Source organism: Nematostella vectensis, chromosome 6 (assembly GCF_932526225.1).
Source record: "Nematostella vectensis chromosome 6, jaNemVect1.1, whole genome shotgun sequence".
NCBI lineage: Eukaryota > Metazoa > Cnidaria > Anthozoa > Actiniaria > Edwardsiidae > Nematostella > Nematostella vectensis.
Genome location: NC_064039.1, coordinates 17,002,086 through 17,029,127, shown reverse-complemented (window position 1 = coordinate 17,029,127; position 27,042 = coordinate 17,002,086). Strand labels below are relative to the sequence as shown.

At 41.8% G+C, this 27,042-nt stretch overlaps 2 protein-coding genes and 2 long non-coding RNA genes across 14 annotated transcripts in view; 3 read left to right on the top strand and 1 right to left on the bottom strand.

Moving 5' to 3' along the window:
* Positions 1–11,677, top strand: part of LOC116618752 — a 31,680-nt gene extending 20,003 nt beyond the window's left edge. For 2 of the 7 annotated variants that reach the window (XM_048728802.1, XM_048728808.1), the window contains 7 exons: positions 2,765–3,204; positions 3,767–4,069; positions 6,988–7,122; positions 8,356–8,456; positions 8,655–8,757; positions 10,019–10,105; positions 11,177–11,677. In XM_048728802.1, coding sequence (XP_048584759.1) covers positions 2,765–3,204; positions 3,767–4,069; positions 6,988–7,122; positions 8,356–8,456; positions 8,655–8,757; positions 10,019–10,105; positions 11,177–11,368 — 1,361 coding nt within the window. In that variant the 3' untranslated portion in view covers positions 11,369–11,677. The other 5 variants (XM_048728803.1, XM_048728807.1, XM_048728805.1 and 2 more) reach the window with 5 other exon arrangements.
* Positions 7,129–8,141, top strand: LOC125567893. Its single transcript, XR_007311883.1, has 2 exons — positions 7,129–7,871; positions 8,015–8,141. It is a non-coding gene; the product is annotated as an uncharacterized LOC125567893 (long non-coding RNA).
* LOC125567892 lies at positions 9,636–11,181 on the bottom strand. The gene is made up of 2 exons (XR_007311881.1): positions 10,289–11,181; positions 9,636–10,136 (listed from the first exon to the last, which is right to left on the bottom strand). It is a non-coding gene; the product is annotated as an uncharacterized LOC125567892 (long non-coding RNA).
* Positions 11,678–12,553: 876 nt separating the features above from the next.
* Positions 12,554–27,042, top strand: part of LOC5513327 — a 33,923-nt gene continuing 19,434 nt past the window's right edge. For 2 of the 5 annotated variants that reach the window (XM_048728811.1, XM_048728810.1), the window contains exons 1-9: positions 12,556–12,738; positions 13,107–13,176; positions 15,533–16,722; positions 21,559–21,733; positions 23,409–23,627; positions 24,122–24,160; positions 24,273–24,602; positions 25,208–25,342; positions 26,362–26,562. In XM_048728811.1, coding sequence (XP_048584768.1) covers positions 13,110–13,176; positions 15,533–16,722; positions 21,559–21,733; positions 23,409–23,627; positions 24,122–24,160; positions 24,273–24,602; positions 25,208–25,342; positions 26,362–26,562 — 2,356 coding nt within the window. In that variant the 5' untranslated portion in view covers positions 12,556–12,738; positions 13,107–13,109. Of the gene's footprint in view, positions 12,739–13,106; positions 13,177–15,532; positions 16,723–21,558; positions 21,734–23,408; positions 23,628–24,121; positions 24,161–24,272; positions 24,603–25,207; positions 25,343–26,361; positions 26,563–27,042 lie in introns of all 5 variants that reach the window. The other 3 variants (XM_048728812.1, XM_048728814.1, XM_048728813.1) reach the window with 3 other exon arrangements.

Genomic DNA, 27,042 nt, shown 5'->3' with positions numbered 1-27,042 from the left:
AGTAATCGTAAAGGTGGTCGTATGAAGACCTTAGCTCATCCTAGTAATAGTAAAGGTGGTCGTATGAAGAGCTTAGCTCATCCTAGTAATCGTAAAGGTGGTCGTATGAAGACCTTAGCTCATCCTAGTAATCGTAAAGGTGGTCGTATGAAGACCTTAGCTCATCCTAGTAGTCATAAAGGTGGTCGTATGAAGAGCTTAGCTCATCGTAGTAGTCGTAATGGTGGTCGTATGAAGAGCTTAGCTCATCCTAGTAGTCGTAATGGTGGTCGTATGAAGAGCTTAGCTCATCCTAGTAGTCGTAATGGTGGTCGTATGAAGAGCTTAGCTCATCCTAGTAGTCGTAATGGTGGTCGTATGAAGACCTTAGCTCATCCTAGTAGTCGTAATGGTGGTCGTATGAAGACCTTAGCTCATCCTAGTAGGCGTAATGGTGGTCGTATGAAGACCTTAGCTCATCGTAGTAGTCGTAATGATGGTCGTATGAAGAGCTTAGCTCATCCTAGTAGTCGTAATAGTGGTCGTATGAAGAGCTTAGCTCATCCTAGTAGGCGTAATGGTGGTCGTATGAAGAGCTTAGCTCATCCTAGTAGTCGTAATGGTGGTCGTATGAAGACCTTAGCTCATCCTAGTAGGCGTAATGGTGGTCGTATGAAGACCTTAGCTCATCCTAGTAGTCGTAAAGGTGGTCGTATGAAGAGCTTAGCTAATCGTAGTGGTCGTAAAGGTGGTCGTATGAAGAGCTTAGCTCATCCTAGTAATCGTAAAGGTGGTCGTATGAAGACCTTAGCTCATCCTAGTAATCGTAATGGTGGGCGTATGAAGAGCTTAGCTCATCGTAGTAGTCGTAATGGTGGTCGTATGAAGAGCTTAGCTCATCGTAGTAGTCGTAATGGTGGTCGTATGAAGAGCTTAGCTCATCGTAGTAGTCGTAATGGTGGGCGTATGAAGAGCTTAGCTCATCCTAGTAGTCGTAAAGGTGGTCGTATGAAGACCTTAGCTCATCCTAGTAGGCGTAATGGTGGTCGTATGAAGACCTTAGCTCATCCTAGTAGGCGTAATGGTGGTCGTATGAAGACCTTAGCTCATCCTAGTAGGCGTAATGGTGGTCGTATGAAGACCTTAGCTCATCCTAGTAGTCGTAAAGGTGGTCGTATGAAGACCTTAGCTCATCCTAGTAGTCGTAAAGGTGGTCGTATGAAGAGCTTAGCTCATCGTAGTAGTCGTAATGGTGGTCGTATGAAGAGCTTAGCTTATTCTAGTAGGCGTAATGGTGGTCGTATGAAGAGCTTAGCTCATCCTAGTAGTCGTAAAGGTGGTCGTATGAAGAGCTTAGCTCATCGTAGTAGTCGTAATGGTGGTCGTATAAAGAGCTTAGCTCATCCTAGTAGTCGTAAAGGTGGTCGTATGAAGACCTTAGCTCATCCTAGTAGGCGTAATGGTGGTCGTATGAAGACCTTAGCTCACCCTAGTAGGCGTAATGGTGGTCGTATGAAGACCTTAGCTCATCCTAGTAGTAGTAAAGGTGGTCGTATGAAGACCTTAGCTCATCCTAGTAGTCGTAAAGGTGGTCGTATGAAGAGCTTAGCTCATCGTAGTAGTCGTAATGGTGGTCGTATGAAGAGCTTAGCTTATTCTAGTAGGCGTAATGGTGGTCGTATGAAGAGCTTAGCTCATCGTTGTAGTCGTAAAGGTGGTCGTATGAAGACCTTAGCTCATCCTAGTAGTCGTAAAGGTGGTCGTATGAAGACCTTAGCTCATCGTAGTAGTCGTAAAGGTGGTCGTATGAAGACCTTAGCTCATCCTAGTAATCGTAAAGGTGGTCGTATGAAGACCTTAGCTCATCCTAGTAATCGTAAAGGTGGTCGTATGAAGAGCTTAGCTCATCGTAGTAGTCGTAATGGTGGGCGTATGAAGACCTTAGCTCATCCTAGTAATCGTAAAGGTGGTCGTATGAAGACCTTAGCTCATCCTAGTAATAGTAAAGGTGGTCGTATGAAGAGCTTAGCTCATCCTAGTAATCGTAAAGGTGGTCGTATGAAGACCTTAGCTCATCCTAGTAATCGTAAAGGTGGGCGTATGAAGAGCTTAGCTAATCGTAGTGGTCGTAATGGTGGGCGTATGAAGAGCTTAGCTAATCGTAGTGGTCGTAATGGTGGGCGTATGAAGAGCTTAGCTAATCGTAGTGGTCGTAATAGTGGGCGTATGAAGAGCTTAGCTCATCGTAGTATGCGTAATGGTGGGCGTATGAAGAGCTTAGCTAATCGTAGTGGTCGTAATGGTGGGCGTATGAAGCGCTTAGCTCATCGTAGTGGTCGTAATGGTGGGCGTATGAAGAGCTTAGCTAATCGTAGTGGTCGTAATGGTGGGCGTATGAAGAGCTTAGCTAATCGTTGTGGTCGTAATAGTGGGCGTATGAAGAGCTTAGCTAATCGTAGTGGTCGTAATGGTGGGCGTATGAAGAGCTTAGCTAATCGTAGTGGTCGTAATGGTGGGCGTATGAAGAGCTTAGCTCATCGTAGTATGCGTAATGGTGGGCGTATGAAGAGCTTAGCTCATCGTAGTAGTCGTAAAGGTGGTCGTATGAAGAGCTTAGCTCATCGTAGTAGGCGTAATGGTGGTCGTATGAAGAGCTTAGCTCATCGTAGTAGTCGTAATGGTGGGCGTATGAAGAGCTTAGCTAATCGAAGTGGTCGTAATGGTGGGCGTAATATTGTCGTCTTATTAGCTTTCTAGAGGTTTAGCATGATTTTTGTCGTTTTAGGCGTCATTCGTGATCTGCTAGGATCGCAAGCGCTGGATACTGCCGCAAGCTTTGAGTCGCTGACAGAAGACGAATCAGCAGCTATCACAGGCTCTACTCGTCTGTTCAATCCCTCTCCCTTACCGGACCAGGTCCCCGCGCGGTTAACAAAACATAACCACTCACCCTCCCAATCACGGGACCAAGTCCCCGCGCGATTCACCAGACACATCCGCTCACCCTCCCCATCACGGGACCCAGTCCCCACGCGGTTCACTAAGTCAGTGCCAGTTCGAACATCTTTTCCAACGTGGAACCCAGTCCCTTCGCGGACGGCCGACCCAAAGATTTCCCCTTCCACTAGAAAAAGGACACTTTCAAAGCGACCCGTAAATGAGCCTGCGGTTACGGATTCAGCGAGTTCCCGAGTCAGCTTGGATGACATGGTCCTCGAAAGAAAGGTGAGCCTGCGATGATTTGTCCCATTTTACCCCATACCCATTTATCCCGTACCCAATTGACTTATTCGAAAGGTGAGCCTGTGGTGATTTGTCCCATTTTACCCCATACTCATTTATCCCGTACCCATTTGACTTATTCGAAAGGTGAGCCTGTGATGATTTGTCCCATTTTACCCCATAACCATTTATCCCGTACCCATTTGACTTATTCGAAGGGTGAGCCTGTGGTGATTTGTCCCATTTTACCCCATACTCATTTATCCCGTACCCATTTGACTTATTCGAAAGGTGAGCCTGTGATGATTTGTCCCATTTTACCCCATAACCATTTATCCCGTACCCATTTGACTTATTCGAAAGGTGAGCCTGTGATGATTTGTCCCATTTTACCCCATAACCATTTATCCCGTACCCATTTGACTTATTCGAAGGGTGAGCCTGTGGTGATTTGTCCCATTTTACCCCATACTCATTTCTGCCATACTCGAACTTTTTTTTTTTTTTTTTTTTTGCTGGGTGTTACATTGACAACCTTTTTTTTTTTTAATAAATCCCTGTGTAGTTGGAGCGTTCAGTATCAGATAGCGAAGCACTTCCGGACAGTCATCGACGTGTTCCGATTGGTGCTTCGAGCAGCGAGACTGATATCCGTAAAGCCCTCGTGGCTGAGCTCAATCAACGCTTCTCCTCGTCCGAGTCTCTCAACCGGTCCAAGTGGGACGCGCGATACTGGGCCAAGTTTGAGACGGAACGAAAAAAGCACCAAAGAGCCGCCAGTATGACGAACCTGAGACGAGCAGCCCCCGACTGGAAATCGGACTCTACCGAAGATTTACGAGCACAGAAAAGCTCCAAATCTATTGCGGTATGTGAATATTTCAAGCTCTCTACATTACTTCTTCGCTCTTCCATTCTATTAGGAATGTTAAGTTGATTGAGACAAAATAAACAAACAACTATTCTAGCGCGTCCTAACGGGATTGTAAGATGAAACAGCATATGCTTGGATTGTAAGATGAAACGGCATATGCTTGGATTGTAAGATGAAACGGCATATGCTTGGATTGTAAGATGAAACGGCATATGCTTGGATTGTAAGATGAAACGGCATATGCTTGGATTGTAAGATGAAACGGCATATGCTTGGATTGTAAAATGAAACGGCATATGCTTGGATTGTAAGATGAAACGGCATATGCTTGGATTGTAAGATCCAAGCATATGCTGGACGCACGGCATGCTTAGCGTGTAAGATGAATGAACTCGCACGGCATGCTTGAATTGTAAGATAAGTCGCACGGCGGGTCTTGTGAGTTTGGCTAAATCTAGCCCATATGGCAGTGTCGAGTTACTTGGCGGCTATAGGCGAGGTCATGTTCCACCCAGCAAAAGCTTGTTTCGCGCCAGCAGGATACTCACGGCAGATCCACGCGCGCCCATCGTACAAGATGATATTAGCAATCTCGGTAGCTAATTCAAAAGCTCCACAGACACTGGTAGGTTTGTATCAGCCATCGTGTATTCCCTTTAGAATTTGTTTGTGCAGCCTCAGCGTGGATTATTTATTTATTATTGACTGTTATATATAACATACTCAAACAACTATGTATATTGTGCCAAAATGTTTGGTATTAACCCCTGTAGATAGTCGGGCGATGTATGTATGCTCAATTGAATTCGCCCCAACTTCTCAACAGATTGTTGGTGTCGGGAATCCCAGAAATCTACCTCAAGCCATATGTTTTTTATACCCCCCCCCCCCCAAAAAAAAATAAATAAATAAATAAAAAAAACTGCCAAGTGTGTTCTTATTGATAGCTTGCGACCCATATACTACCAAGTGTGTTCTTATTGATAGCTTGCGGTCCATATTCTACCAAGTGTGTTCTTATTGATAGCTTGCGGCCCATATACTACCAAGTGTGTTCTTATTGATAGCTTGCGGCCCATATACTACCAAGTGTGTTCTTATTGATAGCTTGCGGCCCATATACTACCAAGTGTGTTCTTATTGATAGCTTGCTGCCCATATATTACCAAGTGTGTTCTTATTGATAGCTTGCTGCCCATATACTACCAAGTGTGTTCTTATTGATAGCTTGCGGCCCATATACTACCAAGTGTGTTCTTATTGATAGCTTGCGGCCCATATACTACCAAGTGTGTTCTTATTGATAGCTTGCTGCCCATATATTACCAAGTGTGTTCTTATTGATAGCTTGCTGCCCATATACTACCAAGTGTGTTCTTATTGATAGCTTGCGGCCCATATACTACCAAGTGTGTTCTTATTGATAGCTTGCTGCCCATATACTACCAAGTGTGTTCTTATTGATAGCTTGCGGCCCATATACTACCAAGTGTGTTCTTATTGATAGCTTGCGGCCCATATACTACCAAGTGTGTTCTTATTGATAGCTTGCGGCCCATATACTACCAAGTGTGTTCTTATTGATAGCTTGCGGCCCATATACTACCAAGTGTGTTCTTATTGATAGCTTGCTGCCCATATATTACCAAGTGTGTTCTTATTGATAGCTTGCGGCCCATATATTACCAAGTGTGTTCTTATTGATAGCTTGCGGCCCATATACTACCAAGTGTGTTCTTATTGATAGCTTGCGGCCCATATACTACCAAGTGTGTTCTTATTGATAGCTTGCGGCCCATATACTACCAAGTGTGTTCTTATTGATAGCTTGCGACCCATATACTACCAAGTGTGTTCTTATTGATAGCTTGCGGCCCATATATTACCAAGTGTGTTCTTATTGATAGCTTGCGGTCCATATACTACCAAGTGTGTTCTTATTGATAGCTTGCTGCCCATATATTACCAAGTGTGTTCTTATTGATAGCTTGCGGCCCATATACTACCAAGTGTGTTCTTATTGATAGCTTGCTGCCCATATACTACCAAGTGTGTTCTTATTGATAGCTTGCGGTCCATATATTACCAAGTGTGTTCTTATTGATAGCTTGCGGCCCATATATTACCAAGTGTGTTCTTATTGATAGCTTGCTGCCCATATATTACCAAGTGTGTTCTTATTGATAGCTTGCGGCCCATATATTACCAAGTGTGTTCTTATTGATAGCTTGCGGCCCATACAGTATACTACCAAGTGTGTTCTTATTGATAGCTTGCGGCCCATATACTACCAAGTGTGTTCTTATTGATAGCTTGCGGTCCATATCCTACCAAGTGTGTTCTTATTGATAGCTTGCGGTCCATATATTACCAAGTGTGTTCTTATTGATAGCTTGCGGCCCATATACTACCAAGTGTGTTCTTATTGATAGCTTGCTGCCCATATACTACCAAGTGTGTTCTTATTGATAGCTTGCGGCCCATATACTACCAAGTGTGTTCTTATTGATAGCTTGCGGCCCATATACTACCAAGTGTGTTCTTATTGATAGCTTGCTGCCCATATATTACCAAGTGTGTTCTTATTGATAGCTTGCGGCCCATATATTACCAAGTGTGTTCTTATTGATAGCTTGCTGCCCATATACTACCAAGTGTGTTCTTATTGATAGCTTGCGGCCCATATACTACCAAGTGTGTTCTTATTGATAGCTTGCGGCCCATATACTACCAAGTGTGTTCTTATTGATAGCTTGCTGCCCATATACTACCAAGTGTGTTCTTATTGATAGCTTGCGGCCCATATATTACCAAGTGTGTTCTTATTGATAGCTTGCGGTCCATATATTACCAAGTGTGTTCTTATTGATAGCTTGCGGCCCATATATTACCAAGTGTGTTCTTATTGATAGCTTGCGGCCCATATATTACAAGACGAGGCTGAGCAGTGGGACGAGGAGAACAACTCGATTGTGCAAGTCGCTAAGATGATGGCGCAGCAGATGCTACAAATTGCACGGCTCGCAAGGCAGCGTGGGAGACTTCAGGTCAGTCTAGTGGGTCTGTGTAGGACTGGGTTCCATCTACTATGATTTCGAGGAATCGGCGAACTTACCTTCAATAATACCAAGCAATAAAATATATTTTGACTCATCCCACCATTCAAAGCCATTAAACTGTTTCTGTTGGCCCATACTTTGGTTGCTTTCAAACGAGCCATCTCAGCGCAGTGTGCAGACCAATCAGATGGTATAGAACGTGTTCCGTTAAAATTCAAATATTGATTGACGGAAGGGCCGGTTAATTGATTAAAAAAGGAAGGACCGGTCTATTAACGGAAGTAAGGACCGGTTTATTAACGGAAGTAAGGAGCGGTTTATTGGCGGAAGTAAGGACCGATTTATTGACGGAAGTAAGGACCGGTTTATTAACGGAAGTAAGGACCTGTTTATTGACGGAAGTAAGGACCGATTTATTGACGGAAGTAAGGACCGATTTATTGACGGAAGTAAGGACCGGTTTATTAACGGAAGTAAGGACCGGTTTATTAACGGAAGTAAGGACCGGTTTATTGACTGAAGTAAGGACCCATTTATTGACGGAAGTAAGGACCGATTTATTGACGGAAGTAATGACCGGTTTATTAACGGAAGTAAGGACCGGTTTATTGACGGAAGTAAGGACCGATTTATTGACGGAAGTAAGAACCGGTTTATTGACGGAAGTAAGGACCGGTTTATTAACGAAAGTAAGGAGCGGTTTATTAACGGAAGTAAGGAGCGGTTTATTGACGGAGGTAAGGACAGATTTATTGACGGAAGTAAGGACCGGTTTATTGACGAAAGTAAGGAGCGGTTTATTGACGGAAGTAAGGACCGGTTTATTGACGGAAGTAAGGACCGCTTTATTGACGAATTAAGGAGCGGTTTATTAACGGAGGTAAGGAGCGGTTTATTGACGGAAGTAAGGACCGATTTATTGACGGGAGGTAAGACCAAGTCGTTGGCGAGAGTAACAAACCCGTGTATCCCATATTAAGTGTCTTTATTACCTCTTTAAAGCGACCAAAAATCAAACTATTGATTCAAATTACTCTCTCGTGATAGAACGCCAGTACTGTAGACGGACTATTTGCCATCGTGACTACACGGGTATCCGCTTTTTCGAATGCGGGAATCTCAGTGGATTTATTTTTAAACTTTTCACAAATGTTTTTAACAACTAGCCTTTTGAACTATATTAGTTATGGCGAGCTCTCTATAGCAATTGTTTGATTACAGAACAAGATGGGCATGATCAACACGTCCAAAGCAATCGCAGAGAACGGCAAAGTGATCCTGAAGTTCGCTCATGTCTTGGCAAACCAGTGCGTCGATGAGAGGTACACATTTTTCCTCACGTCAATTAAACCACTTCATTAACAATGTATGTTTTTGCCACACTCACACTAACAATTGTTTACTCCGTAAAGTAGTTTGTATCGAATACTATCACAATTGACGCTAAACCGTACCAAACCGTCAAGACTTTGTGGTAGGCAAATACAGCTTTTGCATTTGAAAACTTTTCATTGTCAAAGGAGCCGCAATGATTTGCTGTACTATGCAGAGTACATCCCAACCATGAGCACGCAACTGAAGATCATATCATCAGTCAAGGCAGCCACACCCACCGACTTATCGGTAAGGAGACCACACCCACAGACTTATCGGTAAGGGGACCACACCCACAGACCTATCGGTAAGGAGACCACACCCACAGACTTATCGGTAAGGAGACCACACCCACAGACTTATCGGTAAGGAGACCACACCCACAGACTTATCGGTAAGGGGACCACACCCACAAACTTATCGGTAAGGAGACCACACCCACAGACTTATCGGTAAGGAGACCACACCCACAGACTTATCGGTAAGGAGACTACACCCACAGACCTATCGGTAAGGAGACCACACCCACAGACCTATCGGTAAGGGGACCACACCCACAGACCTATCGGTAAGGGGACCACACCCACAGACTTATCGGTAAGGAGACCACACCCACAGACTTATCGGTAAGGAGACCACACCCACAGACTTATCGGTAAGGAGACCACACCCACAGACTTATCGGTATGGAGACCACACCCACAGACTTATCGGTAAGGAGACCACACCCACATACTTATCGGTAAGGAGACCACACCCACAGACTTATCGGTAAGGAGACCACACCCACAGACTTATCGGTAAGGAGACCACACCCACAGACTTATCGGTAAGGAGACCACACCCACAGACTTATCTAGGCCACGTATTAGTAAGGGACCAAACCCGCAGATATATCGCTAAGGGGACCACATCCGTTTTGTCGGGTTAAAAGAGTGCGCGCGCCTATGTTGTTATGTCGTTATGTCACTAGTGTGCACTAGGCATAAGGGGACAACACCCACAGATATATAGCTAAGGGGACAATATTAATTATACTAATATTAATAATATTTATTTATAAAGCGCTAAAACTATGTGTTCATATTCTTAAGCGCTAAATAAAAGGAAAGAGAAAACAACTTACATATAGAAATAAATAATTAATACTACTTTATACATTGTTTCAAGCAAATCTAACATTTACGCATGCAGACTTATACCGATAAGATAAGGGGACCACACCCACAGATATATCGGTAAGGGGACCACACCCACAGATATATTGGTGAGGGGACCACACCCACAGATATATCGCTAAGGGGACCACACCCACAGATATATCGCTAAGGGGACAATACCCACAGATATATCGCTAATAACCACAGATATATCGCTAAGGGGACAATAACCACAGATGATTGTTGTGACGATGAATATAATGGTGGTGATGATGAAAATGTGGATGACAGTGAAGATAACGATAACAGTGATATTGCAGATGATTAATGATTGTTCGCTCCTTGCCTAGGCGGACGCCGTGCTGGTGCGCAATGCGGAGAACCTCATGCAGGCTGTCGTGAAAACCCTCAAGGCAGCGGAGGCCGCTTGTGTCAAGGCAAGTACTGCGCATGCGCAGCACCGGTCACCTGCAAGCGGACAATCTATTTTTAACCTTTCTATTGTTTATCTTTTACATCACATAGAATTACAAAACCACTAAAAACGGCAAGATAATAAAGTTAATGATTGTTATATAAATATTATATTGCGGACAATCTCGCCCCCTGAGCCCACGTACCTTTATGCCAGCGTCCTGGTACACGGCTCTGGGATAATTTTTTTCACAGAGTCTGTTGGTTCCGACCGGAATGAACGGAGTTGATCTGTTAAACTGATCGATCCAACTTTCGATTGATTCGATTGAAAATCAGGAATATTCACTCACGCATTGATTTCTGTGCCCAAGCATGTTGGGACTCCGTGTTTGCCTTCCTGGAAGTAGTCGTTAACGCCAACGGACGGGCCTTTTGATTTTATTGCCTTCGCGTTGTTTTTTGTCGGAGAACCGACACATACCGCAGAACTCTTTCAACGAGTTAATCTGCCGAGATGAAGAAAGAGATATGTTGCGACGTCGCACGCTTTGCCATTACATTCGTAATTTCCCACAGGCTTTCCACAAGGCCTCCCTTTCTGTTGTAAGACCTAAAAAGCCACAAATAATTATCGTGTTGTACTAAAAGTTTGTAGCAGCAACGATCAACTTTGGTTTTCAATGTGTTCGCTGGCTTTGTGGAAGTTTTCTCAGCCATTTTAGTTTCAAAACAGAAAATTTACTAGAATGTATAACAGGCGTCGTGGTGCTGTTCTATTCACTTCCTTTGCGCATGCTCTATGTAGCAAGCTCGATAGCCAATAAGAATCACTTGAAAAATTGATTATCCCAGAGCCTCGCCGCTGGCACAAAGGTACGTGGGGTCTGGGAACGAGATTGGCAAGCGGAGGTTTCATCATCTCTTGTACGCACTGCCGAGTTAAGTTTTGTTTACGTGATTACGTACACGAGAGCATAAAACCTCTACTTGCAGGGTATTCCAGTCCTCGCGATGTTTCTCAGTCAGTGGTGGCCCCAGGCCCTTTCGTCAAATCCTGCACCTGCTCATTTATTCATTGCTATTGCTCTTAGGGCCTGGTACCTTATCAGTCGGGAATGACGGCTGACCATACCGAAGCTGCGGAACTGGCGTTTCAGTGGAAGCGAAAACTTCAAAGACAACGTGCGATCGAGGCTCTCACTGCTTCCCGTGACCATCTAGGCCTCAGAAGGCGCGAAATCAAGAAATCTACGCCGTCACTTGCTGACATAATCCATGTATAGGGAGCATGTTTCGCCGCTTAGGTGCATCATCCCGGACCCTGCGAAGCTTATCATTTGATCTAGCTTAAAGTCAGCTTCTGTTTTAGCTGGGGCACGTAATAAATTGCCCTGGACGTCTTGTGCCATGAAAATATTAAGATTTTTGGTATTAAGGTATTTGAGCATTTAGTTGTTTTCGAGATCTCTTTCTTATTTTCGATATCTCTTTGTTTGTAAGAATGGCGATACCTGGAACTGAAGCAATCTTTGACCCGACTTCATCCCAATGTATCTTAACAATATTACAAAATAAATACAAAAATATCACAATTACGTTTAGGTTAACTCCACAAATATGCACTTGCGAGGGTTGCACACAAAGGTATAGCCAGGCTCTTGCGAGGCTGCACAAAACAGTTCGTACAAATGGATTTGCTGTTGCTTGTATTTCCTATTTTAATTTAAAATTGGCATATCGCTGTTGTTCCGGGTCCGTTTTAGCCGTGATTCATAACCGTTTAGGCTTTTTCCTCCCTTATCTCGGTTCACCTCGTCATCACTCGTAGTAATTACGACAACAACTTCAAGAAGTTGGCTTCTGCATGTATATTATTAATAAGCAATCATACGTCTTTTCTTGTGCAATTTCTCCTTGTACAAGCGATCTTTGTGTTTAACGACTTTGTTTGTGTTAAACGTTTAAAAATCTTGTAAAATTCTTATGATCTATTTTATGTTAGTTTTAGATTTCTGGCTCCAAGTCTTTGTGAAAGCTAGTGCAAGCTGATAAGAGTTGAGTCGTTTAGTTATACCATATTTCTATAACTTTTTATCAGTCGCAACCTCGAAGAAACTTTCTTTAGACACACTGCTTTATAATTTTGAAATTTAGACAAAAATACTGGTAATTCTGGCATAAAATAAACAAACATGGTCCAAAGCTATTTACTTTGTGAAACCAAGAGGAAAAAGTCCCGTTACGAAAGCATAATTATTGTGTGCTTTTAAAAGTTTAGCAATTTATCATGAACCAATACACCTTTTACAGTTTCTTACTAAGAACAAAACAAGAAGTATGGAAATATTTCTATATTGGTTAATATAATGACTTTTAAACATCCGATCACACAGGAAGTACCTAAAGCTTTCGATCATAAGAAAGTTCGGGAAACTCCCTAACAAATCAAGTTTCGATTACCATTTATCTATAATCCTCCGGCCTTTGCGGAGATAAACCAACAAAGATTCCATTGGTTCTTCTTATTCATTTGGTCGATCTTAACCAATGAGGAAAAAATTCACTCGATCATAATATTAAGCACGGAAGTTATAGGTTTGTCTTGGCTCAAGCTCTTTACACTTGTAAAAACACGTGCAGGAGGGCACTAAAGGTGAGTCCTTGGTGGTTTGAAGAAAGTTTTTTTATTAGTGTAACTCGCTCGTAGTAAGAATGTATTCTTACCTTACTACGATGTAGTAGTCCACTTCAAGGCGGAAGCCATTTTTCTATCATTAGAACTATGTTAGTTGGTGTTGCTTTGCATTTTGTCAGAAGTAAAATAACAATATAAATGTAATAAATTACTATTATATTTATAATAAGCTTTGCTTATAAACTAAGAATGGCAACACTGAATAAGATAGACGTGCCGAAATATCAACAATTTAGTTTCGAATGTGATACTCACGAGATACTTTCGATAGTTGGAAGTCAATTTCTATACAATTCTAGTCTGCTTCCTTTTTTTTTCTTACCAAGGAAATGATCAAGAAAAGAAAAATGGATGCTATTTTCGACCCCAACGACCCAGATCCACCCGGATCAAATCGTAAGTAAAGTAAAGTGTCAAACGATGCTGGTCCCAAGTCTCTCGGCACTCTCGTGTTATTTGTGTTCACTTACCACGTATTACCACTATAATCGCTATTACGCTGGTAGCCGCACACGAAACACCACAAAACGTAGAGGTAATTTGCGAGACTCAGGGACCACAGAGGAATGGGGACCAATATATAATAGATATGGAGTGAGGCAGATTCATATAGCCCCCATACAGAAGGGGTCCAGCACTGTGGTGTGGAATTCGCCACACTCTCTCAGTTTTATGTCTGTTTAGGTCTCTCGGTTTGTTGTAAGTGGATTGTTACATCTTGTTTTTCATGGTAGGAAGGGGGTGCAGCGATTTAGAATGACATCAACGAAAGCAGGGAATTATGAACAGGCCCGTACCCAGGGGGGTGCAGGGGGTGCGCACCCCCTCCCCCCCCCCCCACACACACACACACAACGGCCGAAGGTTCACTGTTGGTTCACAATGGACGTGCTATTTGTAGACAAAACTATAAAGCATAAGCTAGCTCAATCTGGTATGCAGCCAAATCCGACAATAAACGTCCCGTGGAGAGAATGCGAAGACATAAAAAAACATTTTTTGTTCTTTCGGGGATAGTCAGATTTTTATCAAAGAACTCATTCCATCCCTCCCTCCACCCCCCCCCCCCCCCCCCCCACCACCACCACCACCACCACCACCACCACCACCACCACCACCAAACCCGGAAAAATTAGGTCAACTTTTTCGGATTTCGCACTCCCCCCAAGAAAAATACGGGCCTGATGAAACAAACGTCGTCACACAACCATAAACATAGATCATCTAGGTGTCAAGGGTGTTCAGCGTGAAGGTCACGTGGTGTATCGTCACACAAACATAAACATAGATCTAGGTGTCAAGGGTGTTCAGAGTGATAGTCACGTGGTGTATCGTCACACAACCAAACAGTTCATCTAGGTGTCAAGGGTATTCAGCGTGAAGGTCACGTGGTGTATCGTCACACAACTTAACAAAGTTCATCTAGGCACCAAGGGTGTGTAACGGGATCGCCACTTGGTTATCGTCATCAATGACGTCACCATGATGCGCTTTTACACGAATCAAGGATTTGGTCAACCAAATCAACCATTGAAATAAATGGTTTCTTAAGGTTACGGTTCACGTTCACCCTAACTTAAATGTCGAAAAATGTTTATATACAAAAGCGAGTCAAAGGTCATTATCTAGGGTACTAAAACATATAAACTGGATTTGACTGACGCGCTAGATGTTATTAGGAGTAGAAAATTAAATTAAAATGGACTAAAATTCGTCCGATTGACGTATAATTTGGCAGACATGTGGTACAATAATAGTCCGTGGGCCAAAAAGTGGAACCCTACCACCCCTCGGAGATTTAGGGAGACATATATCACCTGAAAGCCCTTTCCATAGTGATTCCAAAAATATATGTTTACACTTCAAAAAGCTCTGGGTGTGGCAGCACGGCGTGATTGTTTATTCCTGTTAAAAACACAGGGTACCCACGTCGGAATTTTTTTTTAAAATAATTGTTTAACTGAACCAATATTTAAAAAAAGTAAACCTTACATCTAAAGGTCTATTTTATTTTATTTAGTGAAAAATCTGCTAAAAAGAGCCTGGGAAGGGTTTTGGGGTACCACAGGGTACCCACACTCTCTCATTTTATTTTTTATCCTTCTTTAACGGAGAGGCGGGGGTGGAGGGCTGCTATGTTTGGTGGGAGGATTGCGATTTTTTTAACGTCGATTTGGGGGAGGGCCTCAAAATATTGATATAGGGTTCTGCTTGAACTTTTATAACTTGCGTTTCGCTGGCGTTGAAAACCATTATCCCCTAAAGAGTGGCTTCTACTTTTGTCCTTTTGGTTTATTACCTTTCATTGATGAATCTGCGAGTTTCTATTCATAACAAAGTCCCCCCTACTAACTTCTTTGATTGATGGTATAAAATATATGTAAACAAGATTTCAGTTGGGAAGGAGCTAATGATGCTATTGGGAGAGCATGCCCCCAGACCCCCGTTACAATAGTATTTACTCCCTGAAAATGGGCTCGGGGGGGGGGGTATCTGTCTGATAGTGAAACAGCGACATTCAGGCCATATTCAAGTAAACAAAATATAAAGCATATATTTTTCTTCTTCGCACAGTGCCCAATCCCCTTTGTATGTTTGTTTTGTACATTTCCCTTTACCTTAAAATATATCGAATGTGGCTGCACACTGTTGATGTTTCACATGCACCCCCAATAAGGGACCGACAGATTGTAAAAAATGACGGCAACAAAAATGTTTCATAAATCGTTATTTTTATTCTTTCACATCACAGAGTTATACAGTCTGGTAGCGAATTCAAGTTCACAGCCAACGCCATTGAATGTTATAACAGCAACCATAGCAACTAGCCCCAGTGGTTCTTACAAAACAACGAAGACTTCCGAAATTGAGCATCAGAACCCGAATCAACAGTTCGCCTTTTCGACCGCTGTTGCTCATCACTCTCGCCCGCCTCCAAAAGACGGGCAAACCTCTCATCAAGGAGGTTTAGGGGCTCCTCAGATGCACCTATCACGCACGCTTTCAACACAAACAACTACAGGCCAAAATCAGTCTAGATCCACGCAAATCCTGAGCCCCCATATGCACGCAGTTCCAGAGTTTGATGCGTCCACCTTGAACTACGCGTCTAGAACAGCACACCTTAGAGGGGATCAAATGTCAAACAGTCCCGGTATATTTGAAGAGATATCTAATCATCTGGGAATTCCTGGAATGGGATTTCCTCAGCACTCTAACGCCCCAGTCCTAAACAAGCTTGGAAAAGGCCTAAATGTCCAATCACAACCAGACCAGACAGATGGGACATACCAAACCCTCAGCAATTCTTACTCGCCGGCTAACCAGACAAATGGGACATACCAAACCCTCAGCAATACTTACTCGCCGGCTAACCAGACAAATGGGACATACCAAACCCACAGCAATACTTACTCGCCGGCTAACCAGACAGATGGGACATACCAAACCCTCAGCAATACTTACTCGTCGGCTAACCAGACAGATGGGACATGCCAAACCCTCCGCAATACTTACTCGCCGGCTAACCAGACAAATGGGACATACCAAACCCTCAGCAATACTTACTCGTCGGCTAACCAGACAGATGGGACATACCAAACCCTCCGCAATACTTACTCGCCGGCTAACCAGACAGATGGGACATACCAAACCCTCAGCAATACTTACTCGTCGGCTAACCAGACAAATGGGACATATCAAACCCTCAGCAATACTTACTCGTCGGCTAACCAGACAGATGGGACATGCCAAACCCTCAACAATACTTACTCGCCGGCTAGTACTTCAAGAGTAAAAGCATCGAAAGAGCAGATCATCTCAGCAAATTCTTCATATGCAGAGATCGTAGTGAGTAATCCTAAGCCGGAGTACGATAAGTATCAAAAGAAATACACTGATAAGAACCGGCGTCCATCGGAACAGCGAGTTCAGGATGGGAAGGTGAGAAGAAAAAGCCAGGCTCCAAAACATCTGATCATAAATACTATGACCATGGTCACTGGACATTCCTACCTTCTAATCTATAAATACTATGTCCATGATCACTGGACATTCTTACCTTATAATCTATAAATACTATGACCATGGTCACTGGACATTCTTACCTTCTAATCTATAAATACTATGACCATGGTCACTGGACATTCTTACCTTCTAATCTATAAATACTATGTCCATGGTCACTGGACATTCTTACCTTATAATCTATAAATACTATGACCATGGTCACTGGACATTCTTACCCTTCTAACCTATAAATACTATGACCATGGCTACTGGACATTCTTACCCTTCTAACCTATAAATACTATGACCATGGCCACTGGACATTCTCACCTTCTAATCTATAAACACTATGACCATGGCCACTGGATATTTTTACCTTCTAATCTATAAATACTATGACCATGGTCGCTGGACATTCTTATCTTATAATCTATAAATACTATGACCATGGTCACTGGACATTCTTACCTTCTAATCTATAAATACTATGACCATGGCCACTGGACATTCTTACCCTTCTAACCTATAAATACTATGACCATGGTCACTGGACATTCTTACCTTCTAATCTATAAATACTATGTCCATAGTCACTGGACATTCTTACCTTATAATCTATAAATACTATGGCCATGGCCACTGGACATTCTTACCCTTCTAATTTATAAATACTATGACCATGGCCACTGGACATTCTTACCTTCTAATCTATAAATACTATGACCATGGTCACTGGACATTCTTACCTTCTAATCTATAAATACTATGACCATGGCCACTGGACATTCTTACCTTCTAATCTATAAATACTATGACCATGGTCACTGGACATTCTTACCCTTCTAATCTATAAATACTATGACCATGGTCACTGGACATTCTTACCCTTCTAATCTATAAATACTATGACCATGGTCACTGGACATTCTTACCCTTCTATTCTATAAATACTATGACCATGGCCACTAGACATTCTCACCCTTCTAATCTATAAATACTATGACCATGGTCACTGGACATTCTTACCCTTCTAACCTATAAATACTATGACCATGGTCACTGGACATTCTTACCTTCTAATCTATAAATACTATGACCATGGCCACTGGGCATTCTTACCCTTCTAATCTATAAATACTATGACCATGGTCACTGGACATTCTTACCCTTCAAACCTATAAATACTATGACCATGGTCACTGGACATTCTTATCTTCTAATTTATAAATACTATGTCCATGGTCACTGGACATTCTTACCTTATAATCTATAAATACTATGACCATGGCCACTGGGCATTCTTACCTTCTAATCTATAAATACTATGACCATGGCCACTGGACATTCTTACCCTTCTAATCTATAAATACTATGACCATGGTCACTGGACATTCTTACCTTCTAATCTATAAATACTATGACCATGGCTACTGGACATTCTTACTTTCTAATCTATAAATACTATGACCATGGTCACGGGACATTCTTACCCTTCTAATCTATAAATACTATGACCATGGTCACTGGACATTCTTACCCTTCTAACCTATAAATACTATGACCATGGTCACTGGACATTCTTACCTTCTAATCTATAAATACTATGACCATGGCCACTTGGCATTCTTACCCTTCTAATCTATAAATACTATGACCATGTTCACTGGACATTCTTACCCTTCTAATCTATAAATACTATGACCATGGTCACTGGATATTCTTACCTTATAATCTATAAATACTATGACCATGGTCACTGGACATTCTTACCTTCTAATCTATAAATACTATGACCATGGCCACTGGGCATTCTTACCCTTCTAATCTATAAATACTATGACCATGTTCACTGGACATTCTTACCCTTCTAATCTATAAATACTATGACCATGGTCACTGGATATTCTTACCTTATAATCTATAAATACTATGACCATGGTCACTGGACATTCTTACCCTTCAAACCTATAAATACTATATCCATGGTCACTAGACATTCTCACCCTTCTAATCTATAAATACTATGACCATGGCCACTGGACATTCTTACCCTTCTAATCTATAAATACTATGACCATGGCTACTGGACATTCTTACCTTCTAATCTATAAATACTATGACCATGGCCACTGGGCATTCTTACCCTTCTAATCTATAAATACTATGACCATGTTCACTGGACATTCTTACCCTTCTAATCTATAAATACTATGACCATGGTCACTGGATATTCTTACCTTATAATCTATAAATACTATGACCATGGTCACTGGACATTCTTACCCTTCAAACCTATAAATACTATATCCATGGTCACTAGACATTCTCACCCTTCTAATCTATAAATACTATGACCATGGCCACTGGACATTCTTACCCTTCTAATCTATAAATACTATGACCATGACTACTGGACATTCTTACCTTCTAATCTATAAATACTATGACCATGGTCACGGGACATTCTTACCCTTCTAATCTATAAATACTATGACCATGGTCACTGGATATTCTTACCTTATAATCTATAAATACTATGACCATGGCCACTGGACATTCTTACCCTTCTAATCTATAAATACTATGACCATGGCTACTGGACATTCTTACCTTCTAATCTATAAATACTATGACCATGGTCACGGGACATTCTTACCCTTATAATCTATAAATACTATGACCATGGCCACTGGGCATTCTTACCCTTCTAATCTATAAATACTATGACCATGGCCACTCTTACCTTCTAATCTATAAATACTATGACCATGGCCACTGGATATTTTTACCTTCTAATCTATAAATACTATGACCATGGTCACTGGACATTCTTACCTTCTAATCTATAAGTACTATGACCATGGTCACTGGACATTCTTACCCTTCTAATCTATAAATGCTATGACCATGGCCACTGGACAATCTTACCTTCTAATCTATAAATACTATGACCATGGTCACTGGACATTCTTACCCTTCTAATCTATAAATACTATGACCATGGTCACTGGACATTTTTACCTTCTATTCTATAAATACTATGACCATGGCCACTGGACATTCTCACCCTTCTAATCTATAAATACTATGACCATGGTCACTGGACATTCTTATCCTTCTAACCTATAAATACTATGACCATGGTCACTGGACATTCTTACCTTCTAATCTATAAATACTATGACCATAGCCACTGGGCATTCTTACCCTTCTAATCTATAAATACTATGACCATGTTCACTGGACATTCTTACCTTCTAATCTATAAATAATATGACCATGGCCACTGGACATTCTTACCCTTCTAATCTATAAATACTATGACCATGGTCACTGGATATTCTTACCTTATAATCTATAAATACTATGACCATGGTCACTGGACATTCTTACCCTTCAAACCTATAAATACTATGACCATGGTCACTGGACATTCTTACCTTCTAATCTATAAATACTATATCCATGGTCACTGGACATTCTTACCTTATAATCTATAACTACTATGACCATGGCCGCTGGACATTCTTACCTTATAATCTATAACTACTATGACCATGGCCGCTGGACATTCTTACCTTCTAATCTATAAATACTATGACCATGGCCACTGGACATTCTTACCCTTCTAATCTATAAATACTATGACCATGGTCACTGGACATTCTTACCCTTCTAATCTATAAATACTATGACCATGGCCACTGGACAATCTTACCTTCTAATCTATAAATACTATGACCATGGTCACTGGACATTCTTGCCTTCTATTCTATAAATACTATGACCATGTTCACTGGACATTCTTACCTTCTAATCTATAAATAATATGACCATGGCCACTGGACATTCTTACCCTTCTAATCTATAAATACTATGACCATGGTCACTGGATATTCTTACCTTATAATCTATAAATACTATGACCATGGTCACTGGACATTCTTACCCTTCAAACCTATAAATACTATGACCATGGTCACTGGACATTCTTACCTTCTAATCTATAAATACTATATCCATGGTCACTGGACATTCTTACCTTATAATCTATAACTACTATGACCATGGCCGCTGGACATTCTTACCTTCTAATCTATAAATACTATGACCATGGCCACTGGACATTCTTACCCTTCTAATCTATAAATACTATGACCATGGTCACTGGACATTCTTACCCTTCTAATCTATAAATACTATGACCATGGCCACTGGACAATCTTACCTTCTAATCTATAAATACTATGACCATGGTCACTGGACATTCTTGCCTTCTATTCTATAAATACTATGACCATGGCCACTGGACATTCTCACCCTTCTATTCTAAAAATACTATGACTATGGCCACTGGACATTCTTAACCTTCTAATCTATAAATACTATGTCCATGGTCACTGGACATTCTTACCTTCTAATCTATAAATACTATGACCACGGCCACTGGACATTCTTACCTTCTAATCTATAAATACTATGACCACGGCCACTGGACATTCTTACCTTATAATCTATAAATACTATGACCATGGCCAGTGGACATGTGAGCCTTATTTCTATTAGTATTAAAGGCGCCAGGAGCCTCTCCCAGACGACACCTAAACATATTATTGCTTTTTTTCATGTTGCTTACTCTTTTATTCAACTATATAAGCGTCTTTTCTATTGGCGCGTTGGCAAATGCAAAGTGCAATTACACTCCAGTGTCACAAAAATTGATTTATTAATTAATTTATAGATTTATTATTAGCATTTTCGTATTCTCAGGTTCAGTTAAAGATAACGAGTCACAAATTTCCGCTTAGCATCGAGCACCCTGTCAGTGTGTTCATACGGCGCGAACCACAGGCAGCCCGGAAGGTATTTAAAGAACGACCAGACTTGTTTATGAGAGAAAATGAATACACAGAGCTAAAGGAAGTCCACGTTAATTGGATGCGAGGTAAGGGCTTTACTACATGGGTGGGAGGAAGGGAGTGAATTAAAGGGGAGATTGGAGGGAGGGAATAGTGAAGTGAGGGAAAGGTGGGGAGGGAAGGAAAATAGATTGAAAGGAGTAAAGGATGGTAATGTAGGGTCAAAGAGTTGGCGGAGAAGAAAGGGGTATGGGGAGCGGGGAAGTAAGAGTAGAGAACAGGGGAGGGGAATTGGGGGTATAGAAGAAAGAATGTAGTGGAAGTAGGAAAAGGGAAGGAAGAGAAGGGAGGGGAAGTAGGGGATGAGAAGGGAAGAAGAGGGAAGGTAAGAAGGGGTAGAGAAGGAATGGGAGGTAAGATAAAACGCAGGGAAGGGGATATAGCTCGTTCGTTTGTCCATAGAGTAGTGAGGTACACAGCTTTTTTCTTGTGCTTTACTTGAAAGTCATTTGACTTTTACATGCTATTGGCTTTGTCGAGAGGGGGTGCAGTGTCATTTCCCAGGCCATTGCCGCCTTGTATCATTCCAGCTTCTCCCTCCCTATTCGGCTATTGAACCAAACATTGGTTAGTTTGTAAAACCAAGAGAGCATAAGATAAGAGAGGGACACTTTGGTATTACCCGCGCGCCATGTCGATTCCGAATCTGGCTATATTTAGTAACCACCACCCCACCACTGCGCGTGAGGATTTGCTCCTTTTATTCTGTCCTACTCCCCCGCGGGTTGAGGTTATTTTGCCAACTTGATAGGAATGAAAAGAGATCATTTAAAATAACTCGGAAAAAGAAAATAAGTTTAACTTAAGTAAGTAAGATTGGCAAATATACTCACAGAAAGCTAAATATCTGAATAGTTTGACTGTTTAGTTTGTCTGAGCGGCGAGTCAATTGAAGAAGAAAGAAAAAAACCGACGAGCGATAAAATGGCTGTGATACCGCGTTTGATTCAAATCCCGACTCCAGCTTGTATAATAACAACATAATAATATAATATATAATAATAACAACATCAAAAAAGTACAGTAATATCTCTCTCTTTATTTCCTCACTTTTACAAAAGCTCAGATACTTCAGCTTTCTGGCTTGGATCATCACAAAAATGCATTCCCTCGCTTCAAGGATAGTTTTATAAAATGTTCTTGGATTCCTTCTCAATTCACCGGAATATTCACAAAAATCAATATCATATCTAAGGTCTAACTTACAGATTTTGTTTGACCATTAGGAAGAGAATAAATGTTGAGAAACCACGAAGAAGCAGCAAGTTAGAGCGAAAACGGTGTTTGAAGTACGAGGTTTTCCGCTCTTGATTTTGAATGAATTCTCGTTTTCGATATCTTGCAATCCTCGAAGTACTACATCCCCTTAATAAACCGCAACTGCCCGTATCCTTGATGTATCCTAGATTGAAATTTTCGATGGTATTTGTGCAAATAGGGTGTTTATTTCGGTTTCAAGTCACAAAACAGCGGCAAACAACAAGATGTAAATGCCGAAGCGCTGGGGTAGGGTGAGTAAAAATGCTCACGCGCAGTGGTGGGGTGGTGGTTACTAAAAATAGCCAGATTCGGACTCGACATGGCGCGCGGGTAATACCAAAGTGTCCCTCTCTTATCATATGCTCTCTTGGTAAAACCCAATGAACTAGCACTAACACTAACCCTACATGAAGTACTGAAAAAAACAAGTATCTTTATTAGAGCCCAGTCTTTGCGCGCCGTTCCACTACAAGTGCAGTGTGAACCTCGACTCGGTCTACCTGTCTACCGAGGGCAAGGAAGTCTATAGGCTCGTCAAGGCCAAGGGACCGCTGTACAACCGCTTTCAGCTCATCACGGTGCTACAATACCAAGACGGTCACCGCGAGAAGCTCACCCCGTATGAGTTTGTCCTAAAGAGCGCGAGAACAGTGGGACAAAGTAAGCGATGAGGGGGGACTGGGTAAGAGTTCGAGAACGATGGGACAAAGTAAGCGATAGGAGGGGGGACTGGGTAAGAGTGCGAGAACAATGGGACAAAGTAAGCGATAGGAGGGGGACTGGGTAAGAGTGCGAGAACGGTGGGACAAAGTAAGCGATAGGAGGAGGACTGGGTCAGCGTGCGAGAGGGATGGGACAAAGTAAGCCATAGGAGAGGGGAATCTTGCAGTGTCTTACCAAATTAGTAATTATTTATGCTACGTTATTTTTGCTATGCTTTTAGATTATTCCTTTTATAAGCATATATGAAATGTTTAGAGCCCACTTTTCCAAAATGTGTACTTAGCCTTAAACATTCTCATTGATGCAAGTTCCGTAACAGCAGTACCATAATTCTTATATATGATTGTTTTCTATTCTACAATATGAAGAAGTTGAGAGACTACAAAATGCTTTCCCCACTCTTATTCGATTCTGTTTTTCGCATTTTAAAGACAGCTCAAGACTAGCTTCCGATTCCATCTTGGCAACAAGTAAGTCAATGTAAATGAAAAAAATAATAACATTTTTTATTTACATGATTAACTGTTGAATAGATAAGAAATACCACTAGGACCATCCATGTATTCCTTTTTTTTTTGTTAGCAAATAGACAAACAAACGTTGTATGCGACTTCCTCAAAGCCAACATTGCCGAGATAAAAAAGATCGACTACGAGATCCTCGAGACAAAGCAGCATGACATTGCGTATTACTACATGAGCATTCGGCAATCCGAAGACGGTTCCAAACGCCTCCCTACGGATCTCGAACGTGGCGACGTAGTCGGGTTTTTCGCCGCAGCTGATGAAGGCGGCGAAACGAGCATCGACTACCTGACAGCGGAGAATAGCAAGAGAGCATGCGTGGCGGGCGTTATCAGCAGGAGTGCGTTTCTCAGAGGAAGAAAAGCGATATGTGACCCCGAAAAAGAGAGTGAGTGAAAGAGTGGCATTGGTAGTAGAATTTGTGAAGATTTGAGAATCGAGGCAGATTTAGTCTAGATTTAGCGTAGCCAGCTCACAAGAGCGGGATAACCGAAAACCAAATTGGGAGTCTAGTCTATAGGCATGATGGTGGGACACCAAAAATGATAAAAACTGGAATAAGTATGCCGCTTAAGTACTTTAAATAAAATACAATGCACAGAAATCGGACGGAAATTGGAACGATCAAAGGAGAGAGCCCTCTTTGAAGAGGGGTGATACTTTGCCAATTTTTCAGAGATCAGGAAAAAGTCCAGAAGAGATACTCAAATTGAGTATCTTGCTAAGAGGACGGAATGTTTTCGAAGCTGCAGCTTTAAGAAAAAAACCGCTCATTTCATCATGACCAGAAGCCTTATCTGAAACGAGTAGAAAAAGACCGGTAAGAACAGACTCTTCTGATATAGGTGGAATCGAAAAAAAAAAGTACCATATCTAAATTTTACTACCGTGGAAACACGATCTCAATCCAAATGGCTTCAATACAAATCCAGAAAATCCAAACTAGTCAATCAGCTAACCAGCGTCCAATTAACGACTGTTTTATTATCACAGACGCTGACTTAGTGTGTATCATCGGTGAAGTCGACGTCAAAGTGATAGGCCCCGTCAAGACTGGTGAACTCATCTACACGTCAAAATCCAACCAAATGCCGGGGACAGCAGTGGCTTATAGCCAGATGGAACAAGGTAAGGAATATAAGAAGGGTTGGTGGCAAGAGAGAGAGAGAGAGAGAGAGAGAGAGAGAGAGAGAGAGAGAGAGAGAGAGAGAGAGAGAGAGAGAGAGAGAGAGAGAGAGAGAGAGAGAGAGAGAGAGAGAGAGGGACGGAGGGAGGGAGGGAGGGAGGGAGGGGGAAGGGAGAGAGAGCATGTCTCCTAAATGTTTCCTAGTATAGCGCGCGACAAATTTTCTAGAGCGCGACACGATAAAGTTTCTCAACTATTTGAAAAACATTTCTTTGTCGCTTCTACAAGATTTGGCGCGCGCTACAACGTCTCTCTGGGTGGCTAAACTAAGAGACATGTCGCACGCTACATGCCGCGCTCGACATGTCGCTTAGTTTAGCAAGGCCTTTAATGTTAACGACTTTTCTATTCTACTTTTCCACAAAATCGAGGAGCACGTGTCCGGCACTAGTTCTAAATTTTGTAATTAATTAGAATGTAGAACGCGTGTCTTAGAATAGCGCGTGTTACCCATTCTGTACTTATATCTTGTAGAGTGCGCGCAATTTAGTTATTTGCTTGTGCGCGTCAACGGTTAATTGTATGTATCCGTATATTGTAGCGCTTGATCTTAATTCACCCTAATAAAGACTTCTGAATGAAGTCGTAATATAGGTGCTATATATACACCTATTTCAAAAAAGGTTGTCAGTGCAAATGGCGAATGGCAAATAGTAAATGGCATTCTAAGCCCGAACGGTGCTTCTGGGTACAAATCATTCGTTAAATTAAAGGTGTTAAATACATTGATGATCTTTAATGGATAATTGTTTGATTTATCCATATTCTTCAATTTAATGAGACCCATGGTTCCTTTCGGTCCTAAAACTGCCATTTGCCGTTTCGCACTGACAACGTTTTTTGAAATAGGTATATGTGAGAGTAGCATTCCTCGCGTTTGTTTGGAAGCGTGATATGCGCTTGGCCCTCTTTGAAATCTATAGGTAAAAATGTGTTTTTACCCCAATACATACGGCTACAGACATCACTGCCACTCTTCTCGGCATGGCAATGCAAGAGTCACGTGACCCCGACTTAAAGTTGGTCAGGTGCTTGGTCTCTATTGTGCTCGGAATCAGCAGTAAGGCCCAAAAACAGAGCCTTGAGGAAATCCATAGAATGAAAGAAGAGATGGAGAAGAGTTTCGAAGATAAAGTGGTCAAGATTCAAAACTGCTGGAAAGGTAAGAGATCGACCTGCTGGACACGTCACACATCTAAATGAGCCTGAGCGCAGTGACGGAAGAGGTCCCCATTCTAGTGAGCCCGCGGCCATCGATTAAAGATGTAAGCGTTCTAAGAATTCGTTTGATTGACTCTCTTTAGGGAAAAGAATTTGAATAGAAACCCGGAAAAAAACATTCGGTGGACTTGTTTTCAAAAGCCATACTTAGCGTGCGTATACCTAGCCTCAAAAAGCCATACTTAGCGTGCGTATACCTAGTCTCAAAAAGCCATACTTAGCGTGCGTATACCTAGTCTCAAAAAGCCATACTTAGCGTGCGTATACCTAGTCTCAAAAAGCCATACTTAGCGTGCGTATACCTAGTCTCAAAAAGCCATACTTAGCGTGCGTATACCTAGTCTCAAAAAGCCATACTCAGCGTGCGTATACCTAGTCTCAAAAAGCCATACTTAGCGTGCGTATACCTAGTCTCAAAAAG